The 27711-nt window shown below is 52.6% G+C and overlaps 1 protein-coding gene across 1 annotated transcript in view; it reads left to right on the top strand.

Moving 5' to 3' along the window:
- The first annotated feature begins 4312 nt into the window (after window positions 1–4312).
- The window catches only part of EFCC1 (EF-hand and coiled-coil domain containing 1), a 41687-nt gene continuing 18288 nt past the window's right edge, over window positions 4313–27711 (top strand). The window contains exons 1-2 of the mRNA XM_038565496.1: window positions 4313–5473; window positions 6931–7214. Coding sequence (XP_038421424.1) covers window positions 4730–5473; window positions 6931–7214 — 1028 coding nt within the window. The 5' untranslated portion in view covers window positions 4313–4729. The remainder of the gene's footprint in view (window positions 5474–6930; window positions 7215–27711) is intronic.

Genomic DNA, 27711 nt, shown 5'->3' with positions numbered 1-27711 from the left:
GGAGGGAACACGAGTGGTGCTCAAGAACATTTGCAAAGGCATATTAATGATGGCAAGCTGTTTAGGAAGTATGGTTGATGTGCAAAGAAAGATCCTGGCAACAGCATTTCAACCGTGTTTCTTTATGTTAAGTTTAATGAGCTACAATTCACATCCTGTAAAACTCGTCCTTTTTAAGTGCTTTGACAGATGTATAGTCATGTAACAGCCACCCCAGGGAAGTCCTTTCATGCCCAAATGCATGGAAAACGCCTGGAAACAAATACATCAGAAGTATCTGTAGACCCCCCCTCTCTGCCCCCTAGTCCCCCGCCCTCTTCTGGGGGTGATTTTTGCTTTTTAGCATTTTTTTCTGGGCTGTTTAAAGACAATGTTAAACAATATACTTTTTGAAATGGCTCAAACAATAGTGAACTGACTTTAGAAAATCATCTCTTTGCTGGGGCCTCAGCTCTCCCCCACGCAGACACATACCCATCCCCCCAGCTCCGAACAAAAGAGCACAGGAGACCTCTGAGTTTGCTCACTTCGAACCTTCAACAAAAACCTTGTGGGTCCAACCGGAATGATTTCAGAGGCGCCTGGTAACACCGCCCAGCAGACAGACAGGCCTGACAGCGCCCCATTATCAACCCTGACTTCCCCGGGCCCCTGCTGAGCTGCGGGGGGGGGGGGGGGGGGGCGGAGGCCCAGGCAACGCTCCATGGCAAGATATTTCAAGGCTTTCTTTTCAATGTTGACTGGCCCAGGAACACTACTGTTCAAAGGATTCCGTCACCCAAAGCAGCCCCCAGCTGCAGCGACAGGGGTAGGGGCGAGGCCCAGGCGAGCTGCGCGGCCGGCTCTCAGCACTAACGTGAAGTCCAATCCAATTCAGCTGCATAGATGCAACTGGGACATCCAGAGCCGAATTCCAGGGTGCCGTTCGAAATGTACCCAGCAAACCCACAGCCATGGGCCCCAGGCCTAGAAGCTTCTACAGTCCAGCCTGGGGGGCAGCGGGGGGCAATCAACAGCCAAGGTTGGGAGTCTCACTGACTCCTAACATCGCTAGATCCAAGGACACTGAATCCCACCAATGCCACCTGGAGGCAGGCTTCCCGTTTGCTGCAGTGAGTTCACATCTACAAATGTGTGTTCCTACGAACCAACGTTATTAGCGCCTGTGCAGTACCAGGCCCCTGCTGGGACTGAGGGGCATCAGGTTCCTGGCCTCACAAAGCTCAGACCCCACAGATGAACAGCAACGTGGCGGAAGAGCCAAAATACAAACAAAAAGTCTACATACCACTGACAGGCAAAGAAGATATGTGGAAGGCAACACACTACACCATTCCCAGGGGCAACCAGGGAGGCATCTGAGAAGAAAGCTGGAGACTGTCTCCCTCCGGTGTGCCAGACACTGTGCCAGGGGAACAGACAAGTATCGCTGCCCTCATGGTTGAGTGACAGTTTAATACAGGGAGACTACACACACAGGGAAGACAGAGCCGGCAGAGGGGCAGAGGGCTTCCGGTGTCCCCAAAAGCCTCGCTTAGGACGTGATGTTGGAGCAAAGGCATTGGAGGTGAGGGGGCTGTGAACGTCTGGGAGAGGCAGCTCCAAATAGCCTGAGGTGAGCTAGAAGGAACAGGGAGGAGGTCAGGGGAGAAGGCAGCAGGAGAGGAGGTCTGACGCTGGGGGCCGGCTGGGAGTGGGGTGACCTGACCTTGGAGGCATGGTGAGGACTTGGCCCTGAGTCCCTGTGAGAGGGAAAGAATTGGGGGTTCCTGAGCAGAGGAGGGGATCCTCTGGCTGTGGAGAACACACTGTAGGAGTCCAAAGGCAGTCTTTGGGGGAGCCTGCTGGAAGCATACAGGTGACAGCCGCTGGGGGCTTGGCTCAGGGCAGTACGTGTGGCATGGGGCCACTGAGTGGGATGCAGGATGTGCTGTGAGGGCAGAGCCCTGGACAGCCTGACAGACTGGACACGGGGTGTGAAGAGAGCCAAGGATGGGGACCTGCTGAGCAAGGATGGGGCCCCGGGAGCTGAGATGGAGGATGGAGGACATCCGTGTTACTTCCCCTGTCAAGAAACAAATGAGAACACCGCCGCTAGAAGGGCAAATGGGGCAGCCATGGTGAAAAAAAACAGTTCAAAAATTAAACATAAAACCACCATCCAAGCAGCGGTCCCACTCCTGGGTCAACACACAAGACAAATGAAAACATGTGCACACAAAAACTTGCACATGAGGGGTACCTGGGTGGCTCAGCGGGTGAGCGTCTGTCTGCCTTTGGCTCCTGGGGTCCTGGGATCCAGTCCCACATCGGGCTCCCTGCAGGGACCCTGCTTTTCCCTCGGCCTGTGTCTCTGCCTCTCTCTCTCTCTCTCTCTCTCTCTCTGTGACTCTCATGAATAAATAAATAAATCTTAAAAAAAAAAAAAACCTTGCACATGAATATTCACAACAGTGCTATTTGGAACAGCCAAAACGTGGGAACAACCCAAATGTCCATCAGCTGATAAACAAATAACTGATGAACAGAACAGATCGAGCCGCATGATGGAATATCACCCTGTGGTAAAAAGGAAGAAAGTACTGATACACAGGCTACAGAGTCGGTGAGCCTTGCAAACATCACTGTTAACGTTTTCCAAAAGGAGCCAGTCACATACTGTAGAATTCTACTTATACAAAAGGTCCAGAATTGACAAATCTGTAGAAATAGAAAGTGGTGGTTGCCTAGCGAGGGAGGTTAGGGGTGCAGGGTGAAGTCGAAAATGAGCTAAGGAGTACAAGGGTTTTTGGGAAATGGATGATGAGAATTTTCTGAAGTTAGATTGTGATGGGTCTAGATTCTACAAACGTACTAAAAGCATTTACTTAACACCCTTCAGTGGGTGAATTTTATGCTATGTAAATGGTAAATAAAGTGTGTCTTCCCTCAAAAGAAGGAAAAAAAGTGATTGCCTTGTCAAAAAGGGAAATGTTACAGCAAAGGCTAAACATCTTTGATCCTCCGAAATAACCACTACATCGGTTTTGAATCCTTCCGTCTTTTTTCAAGATGGTGGAGGCAGAGGGAGAAGCAGGCTCCCCACTGAGCAGGGAACCTGATGCGGGGCTCGATCCCAGGACCCTGAGACTATGACCTGAGCCAAAGGCAGACATTTATCCAACTGAGCCCTCCAGGCACCCCCGTTCCAATTTTATTCTACACAGTTATATACACATGTCATTATAAAAATATTTAATACTGTTTGGTGTGGTTTTGTTGTTATTGCTACTGAAGTCATAATATTGTACATACTACACTGCAACTTGCTTTTTTCACTCATCCTTTTATGGTGATTCATCCTGGCTGAAGCACTGATGAGTACCAGGTTGTCTCTAGTTTCTCAATATCATAAACAATGATGCAGTGAATATCCTGTGCACGTGTCTAAGGTAGGAGCCAAGAAGTAGAATTGATGTAAAACTTTTGGTCAAGATGCTATTACTTTTGTAATTAAAAAAAAAAAAAAGTCCAAAATGGCTGGGGAGAAGCATCTAACTCCTTCCCTTGGGCAAAATCTTCAAGAATGAGGAGAAATTTGCAAACAAAGTGCTGATTCTGGGATACTGCAGCACAGGAAACAGATTTTTACTGCCTTTTCAAACATTTAGATTTCTAGAATCATAGAGAAGGCTGGATTCTGGCTCTGACTTGACAGCCAAGGACAGTTGAATAGTCTGCCTCTTGCTCCAACACGGCCAGATAACGGGTCCCAGAGCGGGTAACAGGTGCATGACATCTCTCTTGTGAAAGAGAAAGGAAAAACAGCCTAGGTCTCCCTTGAGAAGGTGGTTTTTTTCTGTCACCTTTCAGAAATGTGTTGTAAGGCACCAGAGAAAATGTTGGCCAAACAACCTGTTAGCATAGCCCCAGCTCTGGGAGGAACCCAGGTCACGTGGCCAACTCACGGCCACAGGCACACCTGTAAGGGCTGTAAAACCATCACTTTTTTATCCCTGCCTCCCCCACCCCCCACGCCTCACCAAACACACACAGAACTTAGGGAGCAAGGGTCTGTTTCAGATCGACTTCTTACCAGCGAGAGTCCCTCAAGCAGCCCTCTGACTTCTCCAACCCTGTGTCTCTGCTCTGGTCACCGCGTGAGCCTCTGCACTATCTACGGTGCAGCGACCTGTGAGCTTGGGAGCTCGGTGTCCGACCTGAGGGGAGAGGCGCTTCCCCGCACCTGCACGAGGAGGGGGCGGCGAGAGCCAGCCCGCGGGGCTCCCCCGGAAAGGCGCTGGGGGGGGGGTGACACGTGGGCTTGGGACACGCCCCCAGCAACAGGACCCGGCAGCCACCGTCCCGTCCCTCCCCGGCTGCCCTCCTGCGCCCACGCCTCGCGCGTCCCCGGGCCAACTCCCAGCGCTAGGCGGGTGGACAGAAGCTGCGGGAGTCGGGAGTCGAAAGCCGACAGAGCCTGGAGGGGGAAGGAGATGGAGACGCCAGGAAGGCCCCGGGAGTGATGAGGGGCGAAGAGCGCGGGGCGGGGGGCACCCGGAGAAACGCGCCGAGAGGCACCTGGCCCCCCACCCCGACTCCCTCCTAACTAACCCGCGCAAACAGCGGCTGGACGCGGCCCTCTGCGCCGCCCCAACCCGACCGCGACCGCTAAGCCCCTCCTTTCGGGAACTCTGGGGCCGCCCCTGGAAGTGGCGGGGCGGAGGGACCCGAGCGGCGGCGCGCGGCGATGGAGCCCAGCGGCCCGGGCCGGGAGGCCGGCGGGGAGGGCGCGGCGGGCGACCCGTACCGCCGGCCCGCGCGGCGCACGCAGTGGCTGCTGAGCGCCCTGGCGCACCACTACGGGCTGGACCGCGGCGTGGAGAACGAGATCGTGGTGCTGGCCACCGGCCTGGACCAGTACCTGCAGGAGGTCTTCCACCACCTGGACTGCCGCGGCGCCGGCCGCCTGCCCCGCGCCGACTTCCGCGCTCTCTGCGCCGTGCTGGGGCTGCGCGCCGACGGGGCCGCCGCCGCCGGGGAGGCCTCCGGGGATGCGGCCGCCCGAGACGCGAGCCACGGGGACGCGGCCGCCGGGGCAGCCGCCGCCGGGGACGAGGACGCCGCAGAGGAGGCGCGCCTGGCGCTGCGCGCGGAGCCGCCCGAGCTCACCTTCCGCCAGTTCCACGCGCGCCTCTGCGGCTACTTCGGGACCCGCGAGGGCCCCCGGCTGCCCCGCGGCGCGCTCAGCGAGCACATCGAGACGCAGATCCGCCTGCGCCGCCCGCGCCGCCGCCGCCGGCCGCCCCGCTCGCCCGGCCCGGACGGCGGCCCGGACGGCGGCCCCGACGGCGGCCCCGACGGCGGCCCCGACGGCGGGCGGGGCGGCGAGCGCTTGGCGCGGTTGGAGGAGGAGAACAGCAGCCTGCGCGAGCTGGTGGAGGACCTGCGAGCCGCGCTGCAGAGCAGTGACGCGCGCTGCCTAGCGCTGCAGGTGCGCGCCCGCGCCGAGGGGGGGCGGCGGGACTGGAAGCGGCGGCGGGGCGGCCGTGGGAGCAGCCCCGACTGGGCCGAGCAGTGGAAGCGGGAGGCAGGGCAGCGCCAGCCCGCTTCAGCTCACTTGCGCCCTGCCTCATCCCACCCCACTGCATTCAGCCCGCCCCAGACCCCCTCCCTCTCCTCACCGTTCCACCTCCGGTCCCACCCGGTCCCACCCGGATCGCCATCCCACGCCATGCCCCCGCCCTCACTAGCTCCTCCGGCCTCCTCTAACCCAGTACTTGAACTCTCCCAGGAAACCTGGGCCGCCTCGCGCATTCAGTCATTCAGCAGGCATCTGGAGCTCTCTGTGGTGCCAGGCTGGGGGGGGGGGGGGGTGGAGTGTGGGTTAGAAGGTCAGGGGTGACATAGGCCCTGTCCCTACTCTTAAAGAGCCTCCTGCCTGCCTAATGGGGTAGACTGGCAACTCATTGGGTCATTTTAGCAAATATTTATAGGCCTCCGTCAGGGCCAGGGCCAGGTGCTAAACAGATAGTGTTACTGTTCATCAGGCAGTCGCTGGCCACCGAACACCAGTGGGGGCCACACCTCTGGGATGTTGAGAAGAAAGCGCTGTGTGAGATATGGACCCAGCTCAAGCGTCTGGGATTCCCTCAACAAACACTTCGGCACTGTGCTGGGCCGCGTGCCAAGGGTGATGAGGCTGGGAGGAGGAAAAGAACGGCTACTGCCCCAAGGGACCGTAGGCCAGGAGGGAGCTGACTTGTCTTCGTGGGGCTCTGCACATTACCCAGTCACCAGCCCTGAGTGGCAGAGGGAAGGCTGCCGAGTGCGCAAGGGTGGCAAGGGGCTGCTGTCAGGGGCCATGGCTATGGACAGACAAGGGCCGGCGGCCTAGGAACACGGGGAAGCAAAGGGTGGGAGTGGGAACTGACTCCCACGGTGCGGAGTAAGACGGGCCAGGATCATTCATTCTCCAGGTGTTTACTGAGCACCTACTGTGTGCCAGACCTGGTTTAGGCGTCGGGGACACAGCAGTAAAGGAGAGAAACACCCCACCCTTGAGAACAGTCTATTGACTAGGCCCTGGGGAGGCCCAAAGACGCCTTTTTGAGACACTTAGATTGATCCTCGAGTCTAGGGATCCGAGGAGCCCAGAAGGTTGAGTGCTACCAATGCAGGAGACAGCAGAGAAGAGTCGTGAAGTCCCGGAATTTCTGGTACCACGCAGAGTTGAGAATATAGGCCCTGTGGCTCAGTTTCCCTCACCTAGGAAAAAGGGGGTGTAAGTAATCAGAGCTCCCGCCTCACCTGGCCTGGCGCGAGGATTGAAGGAGTTGGGACAAGCCTGGGAGCCAGTGCGCGCAGTAGACGTGCACCGTGGTGGTCCGGGGGCGCGGGCCCGGGGGCGTGCCGGCGCTCACCGCGGCCCCTGCGGCACTGTCCCCGCAGGTCGGCCTCTGGAAGAGCCAGGCGGGCGCGCTGGAGGCGGGGCGCGGCGGGCCCGAGGCGGCGGCGCGGGAGCTGCGGCAGGCGCGGGGCGCCCTGGCGGTGGCCGAGGCCCGCGCGCAAAGGCTGCGGCAGGGCCAGGCCGAGGTGCGGCGGCGCGCGGAGGAGGCCCGGGAGGCGGTGCGGCGCAGCTTGGGCCGCGTGCGCGAGCTCGAGGTGCTGGCGCGACAGGTGCCGGGCCTGCAGCGCTGGGTGCGGCGGCTGGAGGGCGAGCTGCGGCGGTACAGGTGAGCGGGGGCGGCGGCGGGGGGCGGCGGGGGCGGGGGGTGCAGGGCCGCAAGTCGGCTCCGGGTCTCCCAGACCTCAGGTGTGCGTCCCCCAGCACACGCGCTCGCTCTCGTGTTCCCCACTCACTCCGCGCTTCCTGATTCTTCAGCCATGCACCCTCTCATTCACTTGCTCTCCACCCACCCATCCGTTCATGTGCCTGTTCCCCCACAAGGGCTTTCCACTTGCCCCTTCGTGGGTCGCAAGAAGATATATTTATTCTTTGACCGACACAGTGATGATGATGATGATAGCTAACAGTTGCTGAGCATTTAACAGTTGCTGTGCCAGGCTCTGAGCTAAGCCCTTGAGTGGCCTACTGAGTCCTCGCTGTGGGGTGGGTACCGCCTCATCCCCATTCTACAGATGGGGAAGCAGATGTACACTGATCCCTGGTGATAGCGCCAACGGGGCAGGAAGCAGGGCGTGGGACCGTCTCGAGTCCTAGCAGGGCCTCTACCAGATGTGTGACCTTGGGGGCAAGTCACGGCCCCTCTTGGAGCTCCTATTTCCCCTTTTGTAGAGCACAGACTGGAGTCCCTGCCTGCCAGAACGGTTGTGAAGAGGCAGCGAGGTCCTGTCTGGCACACAGTAGGTGCTCTGTAAACAGCTCCCTCTCTATTTGGAAGCACAAGGCATGCCTGCATGCCTGTCTCCTACATTTACTGGGCACCACCTCCATCCAGAGGCTATGCCAGGTAGCAGGGATGGGACTGGGAACCAGGCAACCTGAAATCTCTGCCGGGAGTAGCCACTACTAAGCTATATGAGATCATCCTGGGACCAGCTGTATGGCAGCAGGCTGGATGAATGCAGGACCTTTGTCGTGCTTGCTTCAGCCAGCACCTGAAGTGATATTGAGCTGAGAGCTGAGAATAGGATATATTACTTGGCAAGATGGGACAGGGAGAAGAGGAAAGGAAAAGGTGAGAGTGTTCTAGAAAAATGGGAACACTAGGGGCAAAGCCTTGAGACAGAAGGCACCTCAGCATGTTCCAGAAACTAAAGAAGGCCGGACTGGCTGGAGGAGGAGAACTAGAGAGGCAAGCAGAGGCCAGGCCATCCAGGGCCTGGAAGGTTGTGTCAGGGACTTCAATCTTCCCCTCAAAGAGAGCATGGAGGGCAACCCCGGTGGCGCAGCGGTTTAACGCTGCCTGCAGCCCGGGTGTGATCCTGGAGTCCCAGGATGGAGTCCCACATCGGGCTCCCTGCATGGAGCCTGCTTCTCCCTCTGCCCGTGTCTCTGCCTTTCTCTCTCGCTCTCGCTCTCGCTCTCTCTGTGTCTCTCATGAATAAATAAATAAAGTCTTAAAAAAAAAAAAAGAGCATGGAAGCCTTCAGCCAGAGGGTGACAGGAACAGATTTGCATTTCAAAGAACCTTACCCTGGCTACAGTTGTGACAAAAAGATGGGAGGAGGGGGAAGAGCAAGAGACAGTGGAGGGGCTGTAGTCATCCTCCAGCCAGGAAGGAACGTGGTCTGGCCCAGACTGGTGGGCAGGGCAATCAGAAGGGGAGGCTTTGAGTCTAGCCCCTTAGAGGAGGGACTTCCTCCTTAATTCTGAGGTGCTCACAGCTGGGGGATAAGAAGGGACAATGTGGAGAGAGACCTCCATGAGGAGACCCACTCTGGGCCAGCCTCCTGCAGCTCCAAATGTTTGGATAGGCACTTCCTGTTTGCATAGCTGATCGGCTCAAAAGTAGGGCTGGTTGGCTTGGGGCCCGTGTCCAACCTTGGAACTTTCTCCAAGAGGAGAAATAAAGGGTCTCTCTTCTTTTGTTTTACCCTAAAGTAACTGTCCTCTACAGCATGATGTAAGAGCCACCATGAACATCAGGGTAGCCCTTTACAGTAGAAAAGGTGGATTGCACCATGGCACTATTTAATCCTCACAAGAATTGTGCAGGGTAAAGGTGTTATCACCATTTTACAGGCTGTGGGGAGTGAGGCTCTGAAAACTGAAGTGACATACCCAAAGCCACCCAGTCAAAAAGTGGAAAAAAGGTTGTCCTGCCCCTACAGCTTGTGTTCTTTCTTTCTTTGCATTTTACCTTTTTTTGTTGACACACAGTTACAGGATGGCTGCCCCACCTCCAGGCCTCATGTCTGCTGTTCAGGCATAAGGACAGGCAAGGTTGAGGGTGGAGAGGATTTTTTTCAAGTGAGCCTTGCCTTCGTGTTCAGGGAGAGATACCCTCACCCTACCAGAACTTGCACCTCCATCTTCTGGGCCAGAACCATGTCATGTGGCTGCTCCTATCTACAGGAGAAGCTGGCCATATTGATGCCCCAAACAAAATTGGGTTCTCTTGGTGAGGAAAAGAGGAGCAGACACCTGGGTGGCTCAGCGGTTGAGCGTCTGCCTTTGGCTCGGGCATGATCCCGGAGTCCTGGGATCGAGCCCCACATCGGGCCCTGCTTCTTCCTCTGCCTGCGTCTCTGCCTCTCTCTGTGTGTCCTTCATGAATAAATAAATAAAATTAAAAAAAAAAAAAAAAAAAGAGGAGCAGATGTTGCAGAGGTTCCAAGAAGATGCCCAGGGAATGAGGAAACTGAGGGCCAGGGAATGAGTGACATCGTGTGAAGGTCACAGTGATTAGGAAATGGCTCTGTCACTTGTTACCCTGCCCCTATAAAAATATGCCCCCTTGGGATCCCTGTGTGGCTCAGCAGTTTGGCGCCTGCCTTCGGCCCAGGGTGTGATCCTGGAGTCCCGGGATCGAGTCCCACATCAGGTTCCCTGCATGGAGCCTGCTTCTCCCTCTGCCTGTGTCTCTGCCTCTCTCTGTGTGTCTCTCATGAATAAATAAATAAAATCTTTAAAAAAAGATATGCCCCCTAAACCGTGCCCAGCCCCAGGAGGCAGACCTCCTCTGCATGTTTTCTATGGGCAGAATTTGTGAGCTGACTTGCTACAAAGCTCTCCTTTGAAGAAAGGAAAGGGGAGAGCATAGAACAGCCAAGGTGATACTGAGCATCACCTGTGTACCAGGCATGATGCCAGACACTCTCCCCACATTTGCTCAAATGAGCCCTGTAACTGGCCCAAGAGAAAGGAATTATTATCTGCACTTCATAAATGAGAAAACCAAGGCTGGAGAGGAAGCAACTTGCTGGTGTGGCACAGCAAGTGACAAGCCAGGATTCAGACGCCAGCCCCCAAACAGGCCAAAGCCACATGCCCCAGGCCAGCCTGGCAATACCCACAAGTCCTGCTGGACTCTCCCACCCCAGAAACACCTGCAGGACACTTCATGGCCTGGAGAGGGGCTGTGGGCTACAATGTTACCTCTGCTTTTGTGTGATAAGCGTCAGGAAGTTAGATGTCCCCTTGTTGAGCTGAACCACCTCCCTCTGTGGTCAGACCCATTGGACCCGCAGTCTAGAGGAGCAGGTACCTCTAGGTGGAAGAGGCACCACACCCCAAAGGCTAGAGCCCCATCAGCCCTGTTAAGTGACATCACTCTGGAATCCCTCCAGGTACTCTGCAGATGTTTCTTGGGGGCGGGGAAGAGTGCAATGGCTGAAATCCCTCCTGGGACTGACAGCTTGAAGCCATCTGGTTAGAATGAATGACCCGACCCACACTTTTCCGGCAGTGTCAGAAACGGACCCACTCTGATCTTCTCATAACGTGTGGAGGTTGGTATTATGCTGCCGGTTTTCAAATGAGGATATAGAGCCTTGGGGGGTGGTCTCCTAACCAAAACGTGGCTGTTTGAGCATTCTGATGAGCCTCCCCACTCTGCTGCTGCCCTAAAATGATACCTCAGTGACTCCATTGCCCATTTCCTGGACTTCCATTTACTTCTTTTTCAAAACCACATACACTTTTTCCTCCCTCTCCATCCTTGTGTTGTGAGTTCTATCCAGTCCTTCGTCTCTTTCTCATTTAAACACCCTTCTTTTCTAGTCTCTTTGGAATTGCTGCAACATCCAATCTTTCCCTGGTATTTTATCTCTGCTCTTTCTGTGATGATGACAATTCTGGGTGTGCTCTGTGATTGTCAGCTGTGAGCCCATCTTTGAATGAAGCCATGATCCTGGAGAATCCACCCATCACCGGGGATGTGGAGTTCCCTTTAGAGCTGTTCCCCATCTGCCTCTACAAGGGCCTGATTCTGAGCCAGTTTGGGTTTTTTTTCAAGATTTTTTTTTTCATTTGAGACAGAGAGACACAGAGAGAGAGAAAGCATGAGCAGGGGGAGAGGCAGCAGGAGAAGGTAGAAGCAGACTCCTGCCAAGCCGAGAGCAGACATGGGGCTTGATCCCAGGACCCAGAGATCACGGACTGAGCTGAAGGCAGGTGCTTAACCATCTGAGCCATCCAGGTGCCCCCATTACCCTTTTTGAAAAGATTTTATTTATTCATTTGAGACAGCCTGGGGCAGTGTTTAATTTCATTGCTAAGCTTAAAGTTTCTTAACTATACAGTTTGGGAGAAATTGAGCTCTATATCTGGGGACACTACCCCAAGGACAGTCAGTGGGGTTTAGTTCTTACCTCTGTTCATGGATGAGACAACCCCTGGAGGGCTCCTGGCTTCATGTAGGAGCCTCCTTGTATGAACTCACCAGGCAAGGTCTTCAGTGCTTGTCCCTATTGGGCATTAGAACCTCAGTCCCAACCCCTCCATGGGCATTTCAATTCCATCTCCTGCACCGCGTGCAAGCTGGAGGTCTCTCCTTCTTGTTCTTGACCTTGGCTCTGTATTCTTTTAAATGGTTATATTTTATCTAGTACTTCCACATATTTGTACATGGAAAGGGAACCTCCCTTAGCACCTCGATGCATCATCCTAGCCAAAAACCTAAGGGAATGGACACTAAATATTTAAGCAATTGGGGATGCTCACTTATTAGTCCCAGATCATACAGAAGTATTCCAGGAATCAAAGAGCTCTTCAGGCCTCTTGAAACCAGACAAAAACCCAGGCACTCACCTGACCCAGCCCAGTCTGCCAGGAAGGATTACCTGTTCCATCACAGCCACATCAGCCTCTGGGCTCCTGCTTCCCATGGCTGGTCACACCACCTCATCTCAGACAACAGACTCAGCTTCTTCAAATCCCACAAAATAATGCCTCCTTCTAACACATTTTTGAGCACAGTAGACCTTACAGATGATTTGCGAGGAAGGGTACAGATTACATTGCAATGATGGTTTTATAGGAGTATTTGACGTCATGATTCATAAAATGTCATTTAACCCCACATCTAATGAGGGTGTTTTGTTGTTACTTCTCCCAGTCTACACCCAGCCACTCTGCACCTTTCTCTTCTCTGTTTTCTCTTTATTCCTATTAGCATCTCTCCTGCAAGCCTGACTCTTACTGACTTGGGTTAAAAAAGGAAGTGGCTCCTTGGAAAGTGTAGGCATCTGGCTTCAGGTGTGGCTGGATCCAGGTACTCAAACAATGTCACCAGAATATAGAAGCACTGCTTCACTCTCAGACAAGTTCTCTCCCCTGGTAGCCTTTGGGGGGCTTACCTCTTCAAAGCTCCAAGTCCAGTAGAAAGATCATCTCTCGTCTGAGCCATCCCACTGAAGTCCTGGAACTGGAAATTATGGAACCAACTTGGAAACATGTTCACCCCTAAACCCATCGTGGGGGCCAAGACAATTTGATGTTCTGATTGGCTAAACCTTAGTCACATTCCCACTGCTGGAACCACTGCCAGCCCCATCGAACTCTGGGACTGAGCTCCTCATAGGAGAATCAAGAAGGAGCATATCCCATGTGCGTTAAACACCACATATCCCCTGCCTTTGCCTCTCGCTGGAGCTTGTGGCCCAAATCCCCTTTCTTGTCTTGAAAAACAGGCCACCTGGGCAACTGGAGACTCCCTGGACGGTGGAGCCCCAGGAGGAAGCCTGGTGAGATGCAGAACTGGCTTATCTCAAAGTCAGCTTTTCCCAGTTCCTGAATGCTTTGGGGGTGGTCAGGGGTACTCTGCACCCTCACCAAGGTAGCCCATGTTGGCATTTCTTTAGGCCAGCACCCACCCAGGGCTCATAGTAAGAGGCAAATGAATGGATGCACAAGCATGTGGTTGGATGCTGATCCCAAACGTGTCTTGATGAGAAGTGAGGGGGCGCACATGGGACCCCAGCACAAGGTGAGCCCTGCGTGAGTGGTCCAGTGGACAGATCTGCTTCAAGGGCCGTGGTGCTCCTGGGGGAGCTGCCGTTGACTGGGATGACCTGGGGTCTGTGGGCATCTCCATCTTCTCTTGAAGCCCTGGTGTCTCGGCCATCTGCCTGCCCCGCCTGCCCTGGCTCTGTGCTGAGGGGCATCTGGGCCTTCAGAACACCTGGGCAGGCAGCCAGGGACCTGCACCACTGGGCAGGGGCTGGGCTCAAACTCACAGACAAGTAGACCTGAAAAAACCCCAGCTCAGCTGAAACAGGGAGGAGGGGCCTCGGCCTGGCCTCTGAGACATTGTTGTCTGGGAGGGAAGATGAAAAGGCCTGGTGGGGGAGGGGGCGGGACCGGAGAACAGCTCATTTGGCCGGCCAGGCCACCATGGAGGGGACACAAAGATGAGGCCATTGGAGGGCCACCTCCTTTCTTCTGCCCCTTGTAGCAGCCCAGCCTGACCTTGGGGGGAGGAGCAGGCAAAGTCAGCAGGTGGGGGAGGGAAGGATGCAGACAGGCAGAGGCGGGGCAGTGGGGCTCGGGGTACCATCTGGAGCTGGGAGGCGTCTGGTCACGGATTCCATTAGCCTTGGGAGCAGGTGTGTGGGCGGCCGCTGGTGGGAACTGAGGCCTTTCTCTCAGGGACAATACCCCGGGGCTCGCCAAGGGGCAGTCCTGGTCAGGCACCTGCTGCACGCTGCGGCCTGAGACCCTCCACGGAGAGCGTGGGGGGGGCGGGGCCGGGGCGGGGGCAAGCTCAGGGGCCCAGCCTGAGTGGGTCTGAATCCCAGCCTTTCCACATCTCTCCTGTGGGACTCTGAGCCCTTCCCTTTCTCTCTGGGAGCCCCAGTCTCCTCATTCACAAAGTAGGCGTGGGGTTCTGTTCCTCTGGGTCTTGGTGTAAATATGCTGGAAGACATGGGAAGCTGTAGGGTGCTATAGCTGGAAGTGCAGCTCTGGGAGTGGGACCCACAGCAAGTCATTCTCATTTCATGAGCCTCGGTTTCTTCATCTGCAAAATGGGATGATGAGAATATAGACAACGAATAATAATATCTGCTTCCTAGGCTATTTGAAGATTCAGAATGCTAACATGTATAAAGCACCTTGAATAGTGCTTAGCACTGAGAAAATGCTTAATAAATATGATAAATTATCTATTATTATTATTATTATTATTATTATTAATCCTTCATCACAGTAACCCCCCCATCAATAGTAATGGTGGTGGTGGTCAGTATTGTTAATATTAACAGCCTGGCCGCTAGAGAACCTTCTGTCTGTGGAGACCACCAGGAAACAATGGACAGTCTCAGCTGATTGTAGACAGGATGCTAACAAAGCTGCAGAGTATAGACAAGCCTGATTGACTGGCAAGGGGTCAGGGCAGCTCTTGAAGGAATGTCATCATCCAGGCTGGGTGTTGAAGGAATGAGTAGGAGTTTTCTCAGGCATTGCAAATGCAGGTTGCAGTGAATACAAAGGCTTAGAGACGTGAAGGCCCTGGTGCCTCCTGGGAACAGGGAGGCTTACTGTTGTGGAGGGTTTGAAGTGGAAAGTGACGGGAGAGGAAAGCTGGAAAGCAGGCGGGGGTGAAGGACCCTGAACACCAGGCTGAACATGATGCCTTTACCCCAGACAACGAGGAAGACAGAGAAGGGCCCTAGTGAGGAGTGAAGTAATCAGACTGGAGCTTCACGGAGACCCGTGGCTGCGTGTGGAGGACAACAAATCAGGCAGGAGGGACGGCGAGAGGCAAGGAGGCAGGTGAGGAAGCTATTTCTGGGTCCAGAGAGAGAAGACACAAGGCCTGGCCTCCAGCACCTGAGAAGGGATGAACCACCAGCCCCATACCTGGAGGCCTTGCCCGGAGCCGGGGGGAGCCGCGGGCCTGCTGTTCTCTGTTCCACGACAGAGCTTTCTGCAAGGACAGCACTTGAGGATTCGCGGGCCAAAACGGACTTCAGAGCTGGATATGGTGCTGCGTTGGCAACAAGGACTTTCCTCTGGGTAGAGGAGCCCGCAAGGGGACCAAAACAGGTCTTGATATTCTCACCTCATGGTGGGTTCCGGACCCGGGTAGAGCAGACACATCTGGATTTCGCATCTGTGTTAACATCTGGTGTCAACACAGCACTCCAATATATCGTGGACATGTGAGAAGAGCATGGAGTAGATGAGGGGGGTTCAGACCTCAGAGGTCAGAGGCAATGAGCATTCTGTCCCCTGAATCTTAGATGGGTCGTGTTTACAGTGACAAACTCCAAGGAACCCATTTCAGCGAAGGGTACCCGGGCACAGACCAAGGTGGGTGGGTGGTGTTCAGTGAGTACCGTTCCTCCTGATTCATCAGGGTCCTGACACAGAACCTAGCTGCATCACTCTGAAATCGCAGCCTGAGTTTGCAAAACTGCCCTTAGCAAGCCACACCACCTGGATCTAAATTTCAGGTTTTAGGTGCAGTTTCATGCCACCTCCCTGACACCTCTTGCTACATCGTCCACAGGCAATACCCAATGGCCAGACATGGCACATGGGGGGTCACCCCACAGCTGTGAGAGGATGACATTCTGTGGGCAGCTGGGAAGATGTCCCTGGTGATGGATTTATCCATTAGGGATGTTTCAGCTGCAAGCTACCGAGAACTCACCTGACAGTGGTTTGAATACCCTGGGGCTCCTTGTCCACACCTAACCAGAAGTCCGGGAGTGGCTCTAATGAGTCTTTGCAATGTTCTTTAGACACGTGGCCTCGGCAACCCTATTGAAGGCAGAAAGAAGGGGAACATCTGTTCTTTTCTATCCAGAAAAGCAAAGCCGGCCCAGAAACCACTAGTGGATGTCTACCTGAACACCACGGCCAGAGCAGGGTCACAGAGAGGGGCAAGGGGGCCCAGAGAATGAGTGAGGCCTTTTTAGTCTCAAGAATGGAGACAGTGGGGCAGCCCCGGTGGCGCAGCAGTTTAACGCTGCCTGCAGCCCGGGGTGTGATCCTGGAGATCCAGGATCGAGTCCCATATCAGGCTTCCTGCATGGAGCCTGCTTCTCCCTCTGCCTGTGTCTCTGCCTCTCTCTTCACTCTCTCTGAATTAATAAATAAATAAATCTTTAAAAAAAAAAAAAAAAAAGAATGGAGACAGTAGGGCAGAGGATCTGTGGAGTTCTTTAATCAATAGTACCTCCCAGAGAAGTCGGCCTTCATTCAAATGCATGCCCCCAGCCAGATTTATCTGAGAACAGAGCTGAGCCCACACTTTTGGGTGACAGCCCAGGGTCTGGGGCTTTGTGCCCCTACCAGGGAGAGGGACCTTGATTGCACAAGCCAATGCATGCAGGAAATGAGTCCTTCAGAGAGGAAGCTGGAGCCCAGAGAGGGATAGTGATCTGCCCAAAGTCACCTGGTAGGACAGGGCACAGGTCTCAAGGGTCCTGGAGTGGAGGGCTGTCTGTGCTACTTCCCTTAGGTAGTTCGGAACACTCTTGTTCCTGTGTCTTTGTGGTTCGATTAGGGGATAGGCTCTGAGATCCCCCAGCTCTCAAATTCCAGCTTGTCCAGTTCCAAGACAGGTGGGTGGCCTGAGGCATGCAGATAGGGTTTCAAGTGGACCTGGGTCCCCGGGTCAGAGGCAGCCGCACAGGACTCAGGGTGGCCTGGGGTGCCAGGCCAGTTCCATTTGGCCATGACCCACCTTGCTGTTTAAGTCTATACACTGTCTATTTTCTTTTTTTTTTTTTTTTTAAGATTTTATTTATTCATGAGAGACACAGAGAGAGGGAAGCAGAGACACAGGCAGAGGGAGAAGCAGGCTCCATGCAGGGAGCCTGATGTGGGACTCGATCCAAGGTCTCCAGAATCAGGCCCTGGACTGAAGGTAGCACTAAACCGCTGAGCCACCGGGGCTGCCCCACTGTCTATTTTCTTTGGTGCCTTCATGCTCTTTGGGAAACTCTGACTCCACCTGTTTGTGCCTCAGTTTCCTTATCTGGAAAATGGGGCTAATTTTAGTGCCTACATCAAGAGGTAAGAATTAAACAGGATATAAAAAGCACTTCAGATTGTGCCCAGCACATACTTAGCACTCATGAATGTCATTGTCATCAGTTGGCCCTGTCGTATGGGGGGCCTTCTCACCTGTGGGGAGCATTCATGCATCTGCTCCACACTCTGGAGCAGACTGAAAGCCCCCTGCCGCCAGCACACTCCATGTGTCCTGTACCTCTGCTTGTCGCTGCTTGGTTTTACTCACTTGTGCTGCACACGGTGGGGAATATGGCCACAGTGACCTCAGATGCACCACTTTTCAAACTCAATGACCCAATCTACTGCTTTCCAGCACCTGGGGATGAAGTCCCAGGGAAGACTGACCCAGCCCAGGTGATAGATCCAGGGCTAGGATTCCTGAGGCCAAGGGGCTGGGACACTCCATGCCCCAGGGCCAGAGCCACGCTCCACCCCGCAGTCTAGGAGAGAGGGGGCGGGGCAGCTCCTCAAAGCAGCATGGGTGCTGTTACCAGGAGACGGAAGGACAGAAGGACACTGGTCAGACAAAAACAGCCAACTTCCAGCCTGGGAACTTCCTTTATGGAAGTGAAAAATCCAAAGAAGTATAAAGGCTGTAGCATGGCACCAAGCAAAGGGAAAATGAAAAAGCGGATGTTTGGGCCTCAGAGCCAGATGCTGGATGTTTTTTAGAAATGTGTTGGGTAGGGATCCCTGGGTAGCGCAGCGGTTTGGCGCCTGCCTTTGGCCCAGGGCGCGATCCTGGAGACCCGGGATCGAATCCCACGTCGGGCTCCCGGTGCATGGAGCCTGCTTCTCCCTCTGCCTATGTCTCTGCCTCTCTCTCTCTCTCTGTGACTATCATAAATAAATAAAAATTAAAAAAAAAAAAAAGAAAAGAAATGTGTTGGGTAGTGTAGTGTAGGGTAGGGTAGTGGTGTTCCAGAAAGTCAGAGGTCCTGGTACGTGTGGATGGTTCCACTCATCTACTGTGCTCCCATTAGCATAAAAATGTACTGCTTATCCACAAGGAAATATTGGAAGAAGAGGCCAGTGCCTGGGTGGGGGCCTGGAGGTGCTAGAATCAGGATCCTGACATCGCCTGGCCTCAAGTTATGGGTGGTATAGATGGCTTCTGCCTGAGACTCAAGCCAGAGAAACTCTGGAACGCATGCAGGAGTGGGCACCATGGTCTCCAGGATGTTGTGATGGGATGAGCTGAGGTATAGATAATCATGGGCTCTTGTGTAGGGGAAATGGTGAGAAATAACCACATGCTTTTGTCAAGGTAGAGAGAGATCTATATTATATTGGAGAGTTGTTGCTAATGATTAAACTAAACCCCAAATGCCTTAAATTTGAAAGTGGGGGTATTAGGGCATCTGTGTGGCTTAGTCAGTTGAGTGACTGACTCTTGGTTTTAGCTCAGGTCATGATCTCAGGATCCTGAGATTGAGCCCTGGTGTCAGGCTCTGCACTCAGAGGGGAGTCTGCTAGAGACTCTCCCTCCCTCTCCCTCTCCCCTCTCTCTCTCAAAATAATAAATACCTCTTAAAAATTATCTACAAGTAAGCTTGAGAGTATGGCTTCAGGTGTGGCTGGATCCTGGAGCCCAAACAATGACCCATGGAATCTCTGCTTTCCTCTAGTTGGCTCTACTTTCAGACATTCTTCCCATATGAGAGCAAGATAGCTGCCAACATCACCAGGATGAGCTCCCATTCTCCCAGTCACCCCCCACAGAAGGAGCTTTTCTTTTGCAGTAGTTCCAACAAAATCCTTAGATTAGCTCTGATTATCCTGACATGGTTATGCCCATCCTTGAACCAATCATTGACCCCAGGGACATGGAATGTGCTGGTTGGCCCAGGTAGGGGTCTTGTAACTACTCTGGACCAATTCCTGTGATTGACCAGGCCAGGGTCATATGGAGTAAGGCAGGAGGGTGGACTCCCCCTAGGCTGGGAGCTTCTTGTGAGCAGTGCCCCTCTTTTCTGTCCCTGCTGTCACTGAGCCCAGCAGAGGGCCAAGCCCGGGAAAGACAAGGTTTCCTCCTGACTGGCAGGTGCATGGATGGACAGAAACATCCAGGGCTTCCCACTGTCTGCTCTGAATTGGGGATACAGGGGACCTGGAGGAGCTTGGGGCCAACACAGTGAGAGACCCAGTAAGGGTGAGGGGCAGAGATTCTTGGGCTCTCCAGAATTTCTGTCAGAAATAACTACTGACTTTTCTTCATTCACGCAAATTCTGTTGCCTGCCTGGAGAGTCCCGATGCCATGCTGGCAGCCGTGACCAAGACAGTGTCAGCCCTCAGGGGACTGACATCCTGGCTGAGGGGGACAGTGAACCAGGGGGTGGCCCTAAACAGGATGAAGAAGGGATGGGCGAGGGGGAGGAGGCTGCTTTACTGTGGCACTCAGGGCACCCTATCAGTCAACTTGGCTGCATGACAAATAGCACGACTGGCTGGCTTTTGCACACATGGATTGTCTCACAGTTCTGGAGGCCAGGAGTCCAGGAGCAAGGGGTCGGCGGGGCTGGTTCCTTCTGGGGGCTAACATATTCCCAGGAGAACGTATTCCCGGCCTCTGCTATCCTGCAGATGCCCGTCTTCTCCCTGTGTCCTCACATAGTCCTCCCTCTGCGTGTCTGTGTCCTAATGTCCTCTTCCTATAAAGACACAAATCAGATTGGATTAGGGCCACCCCTGTGACCTCATTTTAACTTGATCACCTCTGTAGAGACCCTGTCTCCAAATAGAGTCACGTTCTGCGGTGCTGGGGGTGAGGACTTCATATGAATAAAGTCCATGGCAGGAGGCTTCCTGGAGGAGGCAACATTTGAGTTGGGATCTCAAGAGCCAACCCCTCTGAGTCCTGCCAAGTCTCCAACCCCCCTGCTCCTCTCCAGCTGCACCCACTCACTCACCGGGCGCCAGCACCGGCCCGGATGTGACTGCTGTCCCTAGCTCCCCACCAGTCCACTGGCCACAAAGTAGCCAAGGGTGGGAGGAGCTTCTCTAAACCCTCATCTAACCCTGTAGCTTCCTGTTGCTCTTAGAATAAACATCGGCCTCCTTGCGGTTACCGTCATGGCCCTGAGTGACCTGGCCACTGCCACAGGCCTGGCCCCAGCGTCTTCCACTCTGCCCACCGTGCGCACTGCTCTGGCCACAGCGACCCTCTCTCCTCGGGCGTTCACTTCCTGGCCACTGTCAGGCCTGCCCTGTCTAATTCGCATCCGCACTGCCGGTCTCCGCCAGGGCTCGCTTTTTCAGAGCGGCCCCGGCCCCATCCAGTGTGCTCCCCTGTCATCTCTCACAGCCCCTGGCCTTTCCCATCCTTAATTTACTTTTGTTACGACTTCATTAATATCTCTGCCCCCCAGGGGAAGGTAGATTCCTTGAGGTCAGGGCTGTTCTGCTGCGAAGTGCAGCATCTCTGGCACCCAGCTCAGCAGCAAGCTCAGTAAGCCTCTGTCGGGTGAATCACAGAACAGAATTAGCAGCCAGGCTCGCAGATGCCTTTGGAGACCACTCAGCAGCAGCGCGGTCCCTGCAATGAGACCCCGGTGGGTCCCATTGCACCTGTCCCCTACCCCAGCAAATCAAGTGGGAGCCAGAGATGAGGGGCCATGGAGAACACTTCCCAGGCCTGGAGGCCCCTGAGGACTGTCCCACACTCCCCTCTTCGTGATTTATTTTCAGCTCACCCTCCACGGCCCCCCTCCCAAGCTCTTCTTCCTACTGTTGTTCTCTTGTTTTCACATGCTAGTCTCTGTTTCCTGCAAGGCTTCGCTCAGGAAATGCCAAGCAGCAAAGGAAGCACAGTGTGCAAGCCCCCAGGCCCGCCTGGCGGGCTCGGAGGCCTGGCCTGCTGCCTGACAGCCCCCACCCCTCAGCACACAGAGCCAGGCTCTGGGGGTCCTGTCTGCCCTGCAGCTTCTTAAAGCTTATGAAGTGGCTGAATGACTTAGGTGGCTGAAAGCAGAAAGAGAAGCAAATGCAAGTGACCCTTTCCATCCATTCTAGAAAAAGCGGAGCTGGGCGGGGAGGGGAGGGCAAGGCAGGGCTTGGGGGAAGGTGTGTCTAGAGGAAGTGAAAATGGTGATGGTCCTCTGATGTGTCACCGTGATGTGTCACTTGGACAGCCCCAGGTTGTCCAAGCATGAATCTACACTTGCTGCAAAGGCATTTTGCAAATGTTACTGAAGCCCATTATCAGTTGACTTTCTATAAGGGAATGTATCCTACATCATCCAGGTGAGCCCGATTTCATCATTGGAAAGGCCTTTAGGAGAAGAAATGTGTGGGAAATATCAGAAAGGGAGACAGAACGTAAAGACTGCTAACTCTGGGAAACAAACTAGGGGGTGGTAGAAGGGGAGGAGGGCGGGGGGGTGGGAGTGAATGGGTGACGGCACTGGGGGTTATTCTGTATGTTAGTAAATTGAACACCAATAAAAAATAAATTAAAAAAAAAAAAGGAAAGGCCTTTAAATCAAGAGTGAGGACTTCCTGAAAAAGAGAAGGGGTTCCGCCTGTGACCAGAGCTTCCACCTGTGCCCAGCCTGCCTGTGATCTCCCTCCTATGGATTTCACACTGGCTGAGCCAGCCCCCCCCCCCAATCATAGAAGCCACTTCCTTATAATAAAGCTTTTGAGGTGCACCTGGGTGGCTCAGCGGTTGAGCATCTACCTCTGGCTCAGGTCGTGATCCCAGAGTCCTGGGATTGAATCCCGCATCCGGCTCCCCACAGGGAGCTTGCTTCTCCCTCTGCCTACGTCTCTGCCTCTCTCTGTGTCTCTCATGAATAAATAAATAAATCTTAAAAAAAAAAAAAAAACTCTTGAGACAGCACTATAACTACAGATACAGACACAGATCAGTACCCCCTACTGGCCCCACTTCTGCAGTTGAAGCCTGACTCACCCCAGGGCAGAAGCAGGAGGAGAGCAGCCCTGAGAACACAGGCCAGTATTTCTGAGCACCTGCTGGGATGAGGCACTGTGCTAAGGACTTCATGTACACAATCTCATTTAACCCCCAGGCAGCGCTGGGAGCTGTTTTCAGTAATAATGCTTTAGGCTGCAAGAAATAGAAAATCCAACTCCAGGGGTACCTGGTAGCTCAGTCGGTTGAGTGTCTGCCTTCAGCTCAGGTCGTGATTTCAGGGTTGTGGGATCAAGCCCCACGTCGGACTCCCTGCTCCACGAGGAGCTTGCTTCTGCCTCTCCTCACTTCTTGTGCTAGCTCAAATAAATAAATAAAATCTTAAAAAAATAGAAAAAGAAAACCCAACTCCAAATGGCTTAAATCTTAAGGACACTGATGATCATGCATGAGATGTCCAGGGGAAAGCAGTTTCTTTGTAGCTCAGTGATGTCTACAAGGATATAATTCTTTTTCTTTTCTTTTCTTTTTTTTTAAGATTCATTTATTTAAGAGAGAGTGGAGAGAAGGGCAGAAGGAGAGGGAGAGAATCTCAAGCAGACTCCCCACTGAGCATGGAACCTGATGCAAGTCTCAATCTCATGACTCTGAGATCATGACCTGAGCTGAAATTAAGAGTTGGACACTTAACCAACTGAGCCACCCAGGCACCCCATGCAAGGCTACAACTCTTCATCTTCTCACAGTGTCTTCCTCAGCTTGTCATCTTTGCCTGTCAGCAAGTGTCCCTCATGGTCACAAGATAGTTTCCATGGCCTCAGGCATCACTGCCACATTCACAGAGAGAAACATAACTTCTTCCTTGGACTTGGAAGGTTTCTGCTCCCCTCTCACTGGCCAGAAGCACATCACATGCCTATCCTTAAACCAATCCTTGGTAAAGGGAAGGAATCATCGTGATTGGCACAGACCAATCAGATCTCTTCTCCAGAAGCACACAGCCACTCAGGCCTAAAAGAATAATTGAGGTTGTGTGTGCCATCAACGCAGACGGGGTGTGTCTGTTTGTGCAGTTGTGTTTGGTTTCTATGCAACCATAACAAATTAACCACAAACTTAGTGGTTTAACACAACCACCCATTTATGATCTCACACCATGTAGGCCAAAAATCCACGCAGGCTTGGCTTGGTTATCCTTAGGCTCTCAGGAGGCTGAAATCAAGGTGTTGTTGGCCAAGTATAGAGGCTCAGGGGAAGAATGTATTTCCAAACACAGGCATTGGCAGAATTAGGTTCCTTACAGTTGTAGGACTGAGATCCCCGTTTCCTGCAGTAACCATGGTCTTACATGGTACATGCCACAGGAAGACATTTTTTTGGGGAAAGAAAGGTGAAGCTTAGAAGGGTGACACGACTTGCTCAAGGCCATACCAGCCAGGGGTCCACATCGCAAACAACAGGACATGTGACACTGGCTCACTGAGGCAGGAAAGGAATTCTTCGGCAGGGCTTCAGGGACCAGCACAGTCAATGGGCAGGTTGGAGGGCCAGACTCAGGCCAAAAGCAAGGCAGGGCAGACCCAGCTGGTCCAGGAGCAGGCTGCTGGAGTGCCCTCCTGCCACCCCAACAGCTCATGCCCCATGCCATCAGACGCCACCAATGAGCTCAAGTGAACCTGCACCTGTGTCTGAATGTGTGTCCCAGGGACTGTCTCCTTCCCACCCCCTTAGCATATCAGTTACAAACAGCATCCCTCCCTCCTGCTGACCTGGACAGATACACTGCACTCCCCACCGTGTGGCTTTCAGGCCGCTGCCAGATGGTTGCTTTGCTCCATATCCTCATTCTGCACACTTAGCAAATCCAGAAGGTGCTGGCTGGCTGGCCTTAGGAGCAAGAGTGAGACCTCAGTCCACCACACTGATTAAACACGTTTTCCCTGGACAAAATTCTGTCCACCATAAATCAAAGGTTTGCCAACTATGGCCTGGGTTCACCAAATCTAGCCCCAGGCTGATTATTGTACCTAATGTGAACTACAATTTAACCTTTTATTTTATTTTTTAAGGATTTATTTATTTTGGGGCAGCCCTGGTGGCGCAGCGGTTTGGCGCCGCCTGCAGCCTGGGGCGTGATCCTGGAGACCCGGGATCGAGTCCCACATCAGGCTCCCTGCATGGAGCCTGCTTCTCCCTCTGCCTGTGTCTCTGCCTCTCTCTCTCTGTGTCTATGAGTAAATAAATAAAATCTTAAAAAAAAAAGGATTTATTTATTTATTCATGAGAGACACACATAGAGAGGCAGAGACACAGGCAGAGGGAGAAGCAGGCTCCATGCAGGGAGCCCGATGTGGGACTCCATCCCAGATCCTGGGATCATGACCTGAGCCAAAGGCAGCCACCCAACCGCTGAGCCTCCCAGGCGTCCCCTGATTTAACCTTTTAAAATGGTTGGGGAAACTCAAAAAGGAACAATATCCCTGACATCAGAAGAATTTCATGAATTTCAAATTTCAGTATCCACAAATAAAGTTTTATTGGAACATAGCCATGTTATTATCCGTAGCTGCTTTTGCACTAGAAAGGCACAACTGAGTCATTGCAGCAGTGACCACATAAGCTGCTAAGCCTGAAATATTTACTACGTGGCCCTCCACAAGATAAGTTTGCCAGCCCCTATGTGAAATGATAATGTCCTACTGCTTCTATGCTGGTTATTGATGAACATTTATTCTGACATTTGGAAACTTGTGTATTCTAAGCAAGGGGACTCGGATTGCGGCAGGGGTAGGGATGGATTTTTCTCCTTTTGCTTCCCATTTCCCTATCTGCCCTACAGGCAACCTTCTCATATGAGTTCCGTGTATCTCCCTATTGCTGTGTCCTTGCACAATGTGTGGTTTTGTGTCTATGTTCTGTTTCCATAAAGGCACTGCATTCTATGCCTCACTCTGCTTCTTGCATTTTTCGCTAGCATTGCATGGTTCAGGGGCACTGGCCATGTGCACATCTGCTCTCTGCTTCTCCTTCTGGTGAGTCTCCCACCTGATCCCAGAAGCAGACACCCACCCAGTCCCAGAGCTGCCTCCCAGCTCCCACATCCCCAGAAGACACTGATGAGCATCTCCTCCATCCACCTTGTAGAAAGATGCGAAAACTTCCCCAGAAAATATACTCTGGAGAGGAATTGCTGTGTTGTAGGAGCCTTAGACAGAATTTGGCCAAGGGACACCAGCTGGCTCCAATGTCTTCTTTGATATAATCAAATTCACCAAATGCACTGGGCCTTATGACTTTTGACCCTTTTTTTTTTTTTTTTGAGCTGTCCTCCACCCCTAGGTTTCAAAGCCATTCATCCTGCTGTATGTTCTGTTTTAATTCTGCCTTCACATTGAGGTTTATCCAGGATCCACCTCCTTCAGGTGGTGTAGACAGGGACCCAGGTTGAGTTTTCTCCATGTAGAAAGGGGTGCGTTGGAATTATGGCAGGAAACTCACTTGTGATATATTTTGTTGTTTATACAAACAGCAGAGTCAGGTTCTAGGTTCAGATCATTGCAATTTAAGCAGAATTGTCACTTCACAAACATAATAGTAAACTGAACAGGTGGCTTATAAGTGAGAATTACAGTTCCAGACAAAATGACTGTAAACTATTCACCTTTTAAACATACTCTCAGTGCTGACATGGCTGAAGAACTGAATCTCTAGTTTTATTCCACTATCATTAATGTGAATTTCAGTAGCCCAATGCGACTAGTGGCAGTCATATTCAACGGCACAGGTCAGATTAAGAAACTATGGGACTATCCCTGGGCTCAAGCATTTATTTGAGGTTTTTGGAAAGCAGAATGAATAGAGAAGGAGGCAGTTGTAAACAGAGGATGGCAGATAATGAGAGTTGTGCGCATACCATGTGCCAGTATATGAATCCCTCCCTTTAGCCCCAGATCTTGTCCTTGAGTGGGGCGATGTCCCCATCCAAGAACTGGGGAGGCTGAGTCTCAGTGAGGGAAAAGGAGTTGATGAGAGCACCCCTTGATTGAAAGGCAGGCCTGGGAGTAAACAGGTATAAGCCAATCCCCAATCTGGTGCTGCTCTGCGAGCCCAGAGGCCACATGGGGAAGGGGCCAGGATGGCTGCAGGCTAGCGGGCAATGGCAGTTGGAGTTTCTGGGTGCTTCCCCAGGACATATGTGCAGCCCAGGTGGCTGACCCAGCAGCCTCCCAGTCCAAATTCATCGGTTGGACATCTCATAGTTCCTCTTATGAGGCAGCCTAGAGCTGGGTTTGGATGGAGGCTGCTGTAGCCAGTGGGTCATGAGGCTAGAACATAGGATCAGAGACAGAGTCTATAACAAGGCATGTCTCTGGAAGAAGCATCTCTCCCAGGGACATTCTGGAAACTTGTGTGGAAGGAGTGTTTGTCTCAATGACTAGGGGGACAGTGTTCCTGGCACTTGGGATATAAGCCTCTGCACAGATCCTGTGCAACCCAGGATTGCTCTATAACACCACACACACACACACACACACACACACACACACACACACATAACTTCCAGATGTTCCTAAAAAACTTGCTTTCACTACAATTATCTAAGACTAGAATCTAACTGTGCTTTACATATAAGTACAATTTTTGCATAGTTTTAATGTACAATGGCTTTTCCAAGAATGCAATGCTGTGTGAGCAGTGGAAAAGTTATATTTTGTTTTGTTTGGAATTTTTCAAGAGTTGCTCATCATTTCAGAACCACATCATACATACTGATGATACTTGTAATTAACCATCTAAAAAGGAATGTCTGTGTCCACTGTCATTATGTTGTGTCCCAGTGAGTCTACCTATCTACATATCCATCTGTCCATCTGTCCACCAATCCATTCACCTATCTATCCATCTATCCATCCCTCTAAATATATTTTCTTAGCCCTTATTTCAAAATGTCAAATATAAGGAAAGAATGTCAACAACTATCCTCAAAGTCAAACTTAGCCATTATACTAAAACAAACAAAAAGCAGAAACAGACCCATAAATGCAGAGGACAAACAGCTGCCAGAGGAGAAGGGGTCAGGGGATGGGAAAAATGGGTGAAAAGGAGTGAGAGATACAGGCTTCCAGTTTTGTAATGAGTGAGTTAAGGGAGGAAAGACAGAGCATAGGGAATATAGTCAATGGTATAGTGACAAGGTTGTATGATGACAGATGGTAGTTATGCTGTGACCATCATCAGATTGGGATTACAGAGCATAACGTATGATCACCATGTTGTACACCTAAACTAATGTAACATTGCATGTCAATTATACTTTAGTTCAGGAAAAAAACATAGCCATTTATAATGGTTGAAGCATCTAAAAATATCATTATGTCTGAATATTTACATATTGAAATATACATCATAAAATTGCTTTCTCCT

Source organism: Canis lupus, chromosome 20 (assembly GCF_011100685.1).
Source record: "Canis lupus familiaris isolate Mischka breed German Shepherd chromosome 20, alternate assembly UU_Cfam_GSD_1.0, whole genome shotgun sequence".
Taxonomy (NCBI): Eukaryota; Metazoa; Chordata; class Mammalia; order Carnivora; family Canidae; genus Canis; species Canis lupus.
The sequence above is the reverse complement of the archived record's forward strand: the minus strand, read 5'-3'. Positions and strand labels throughout refer to the sequence as shown.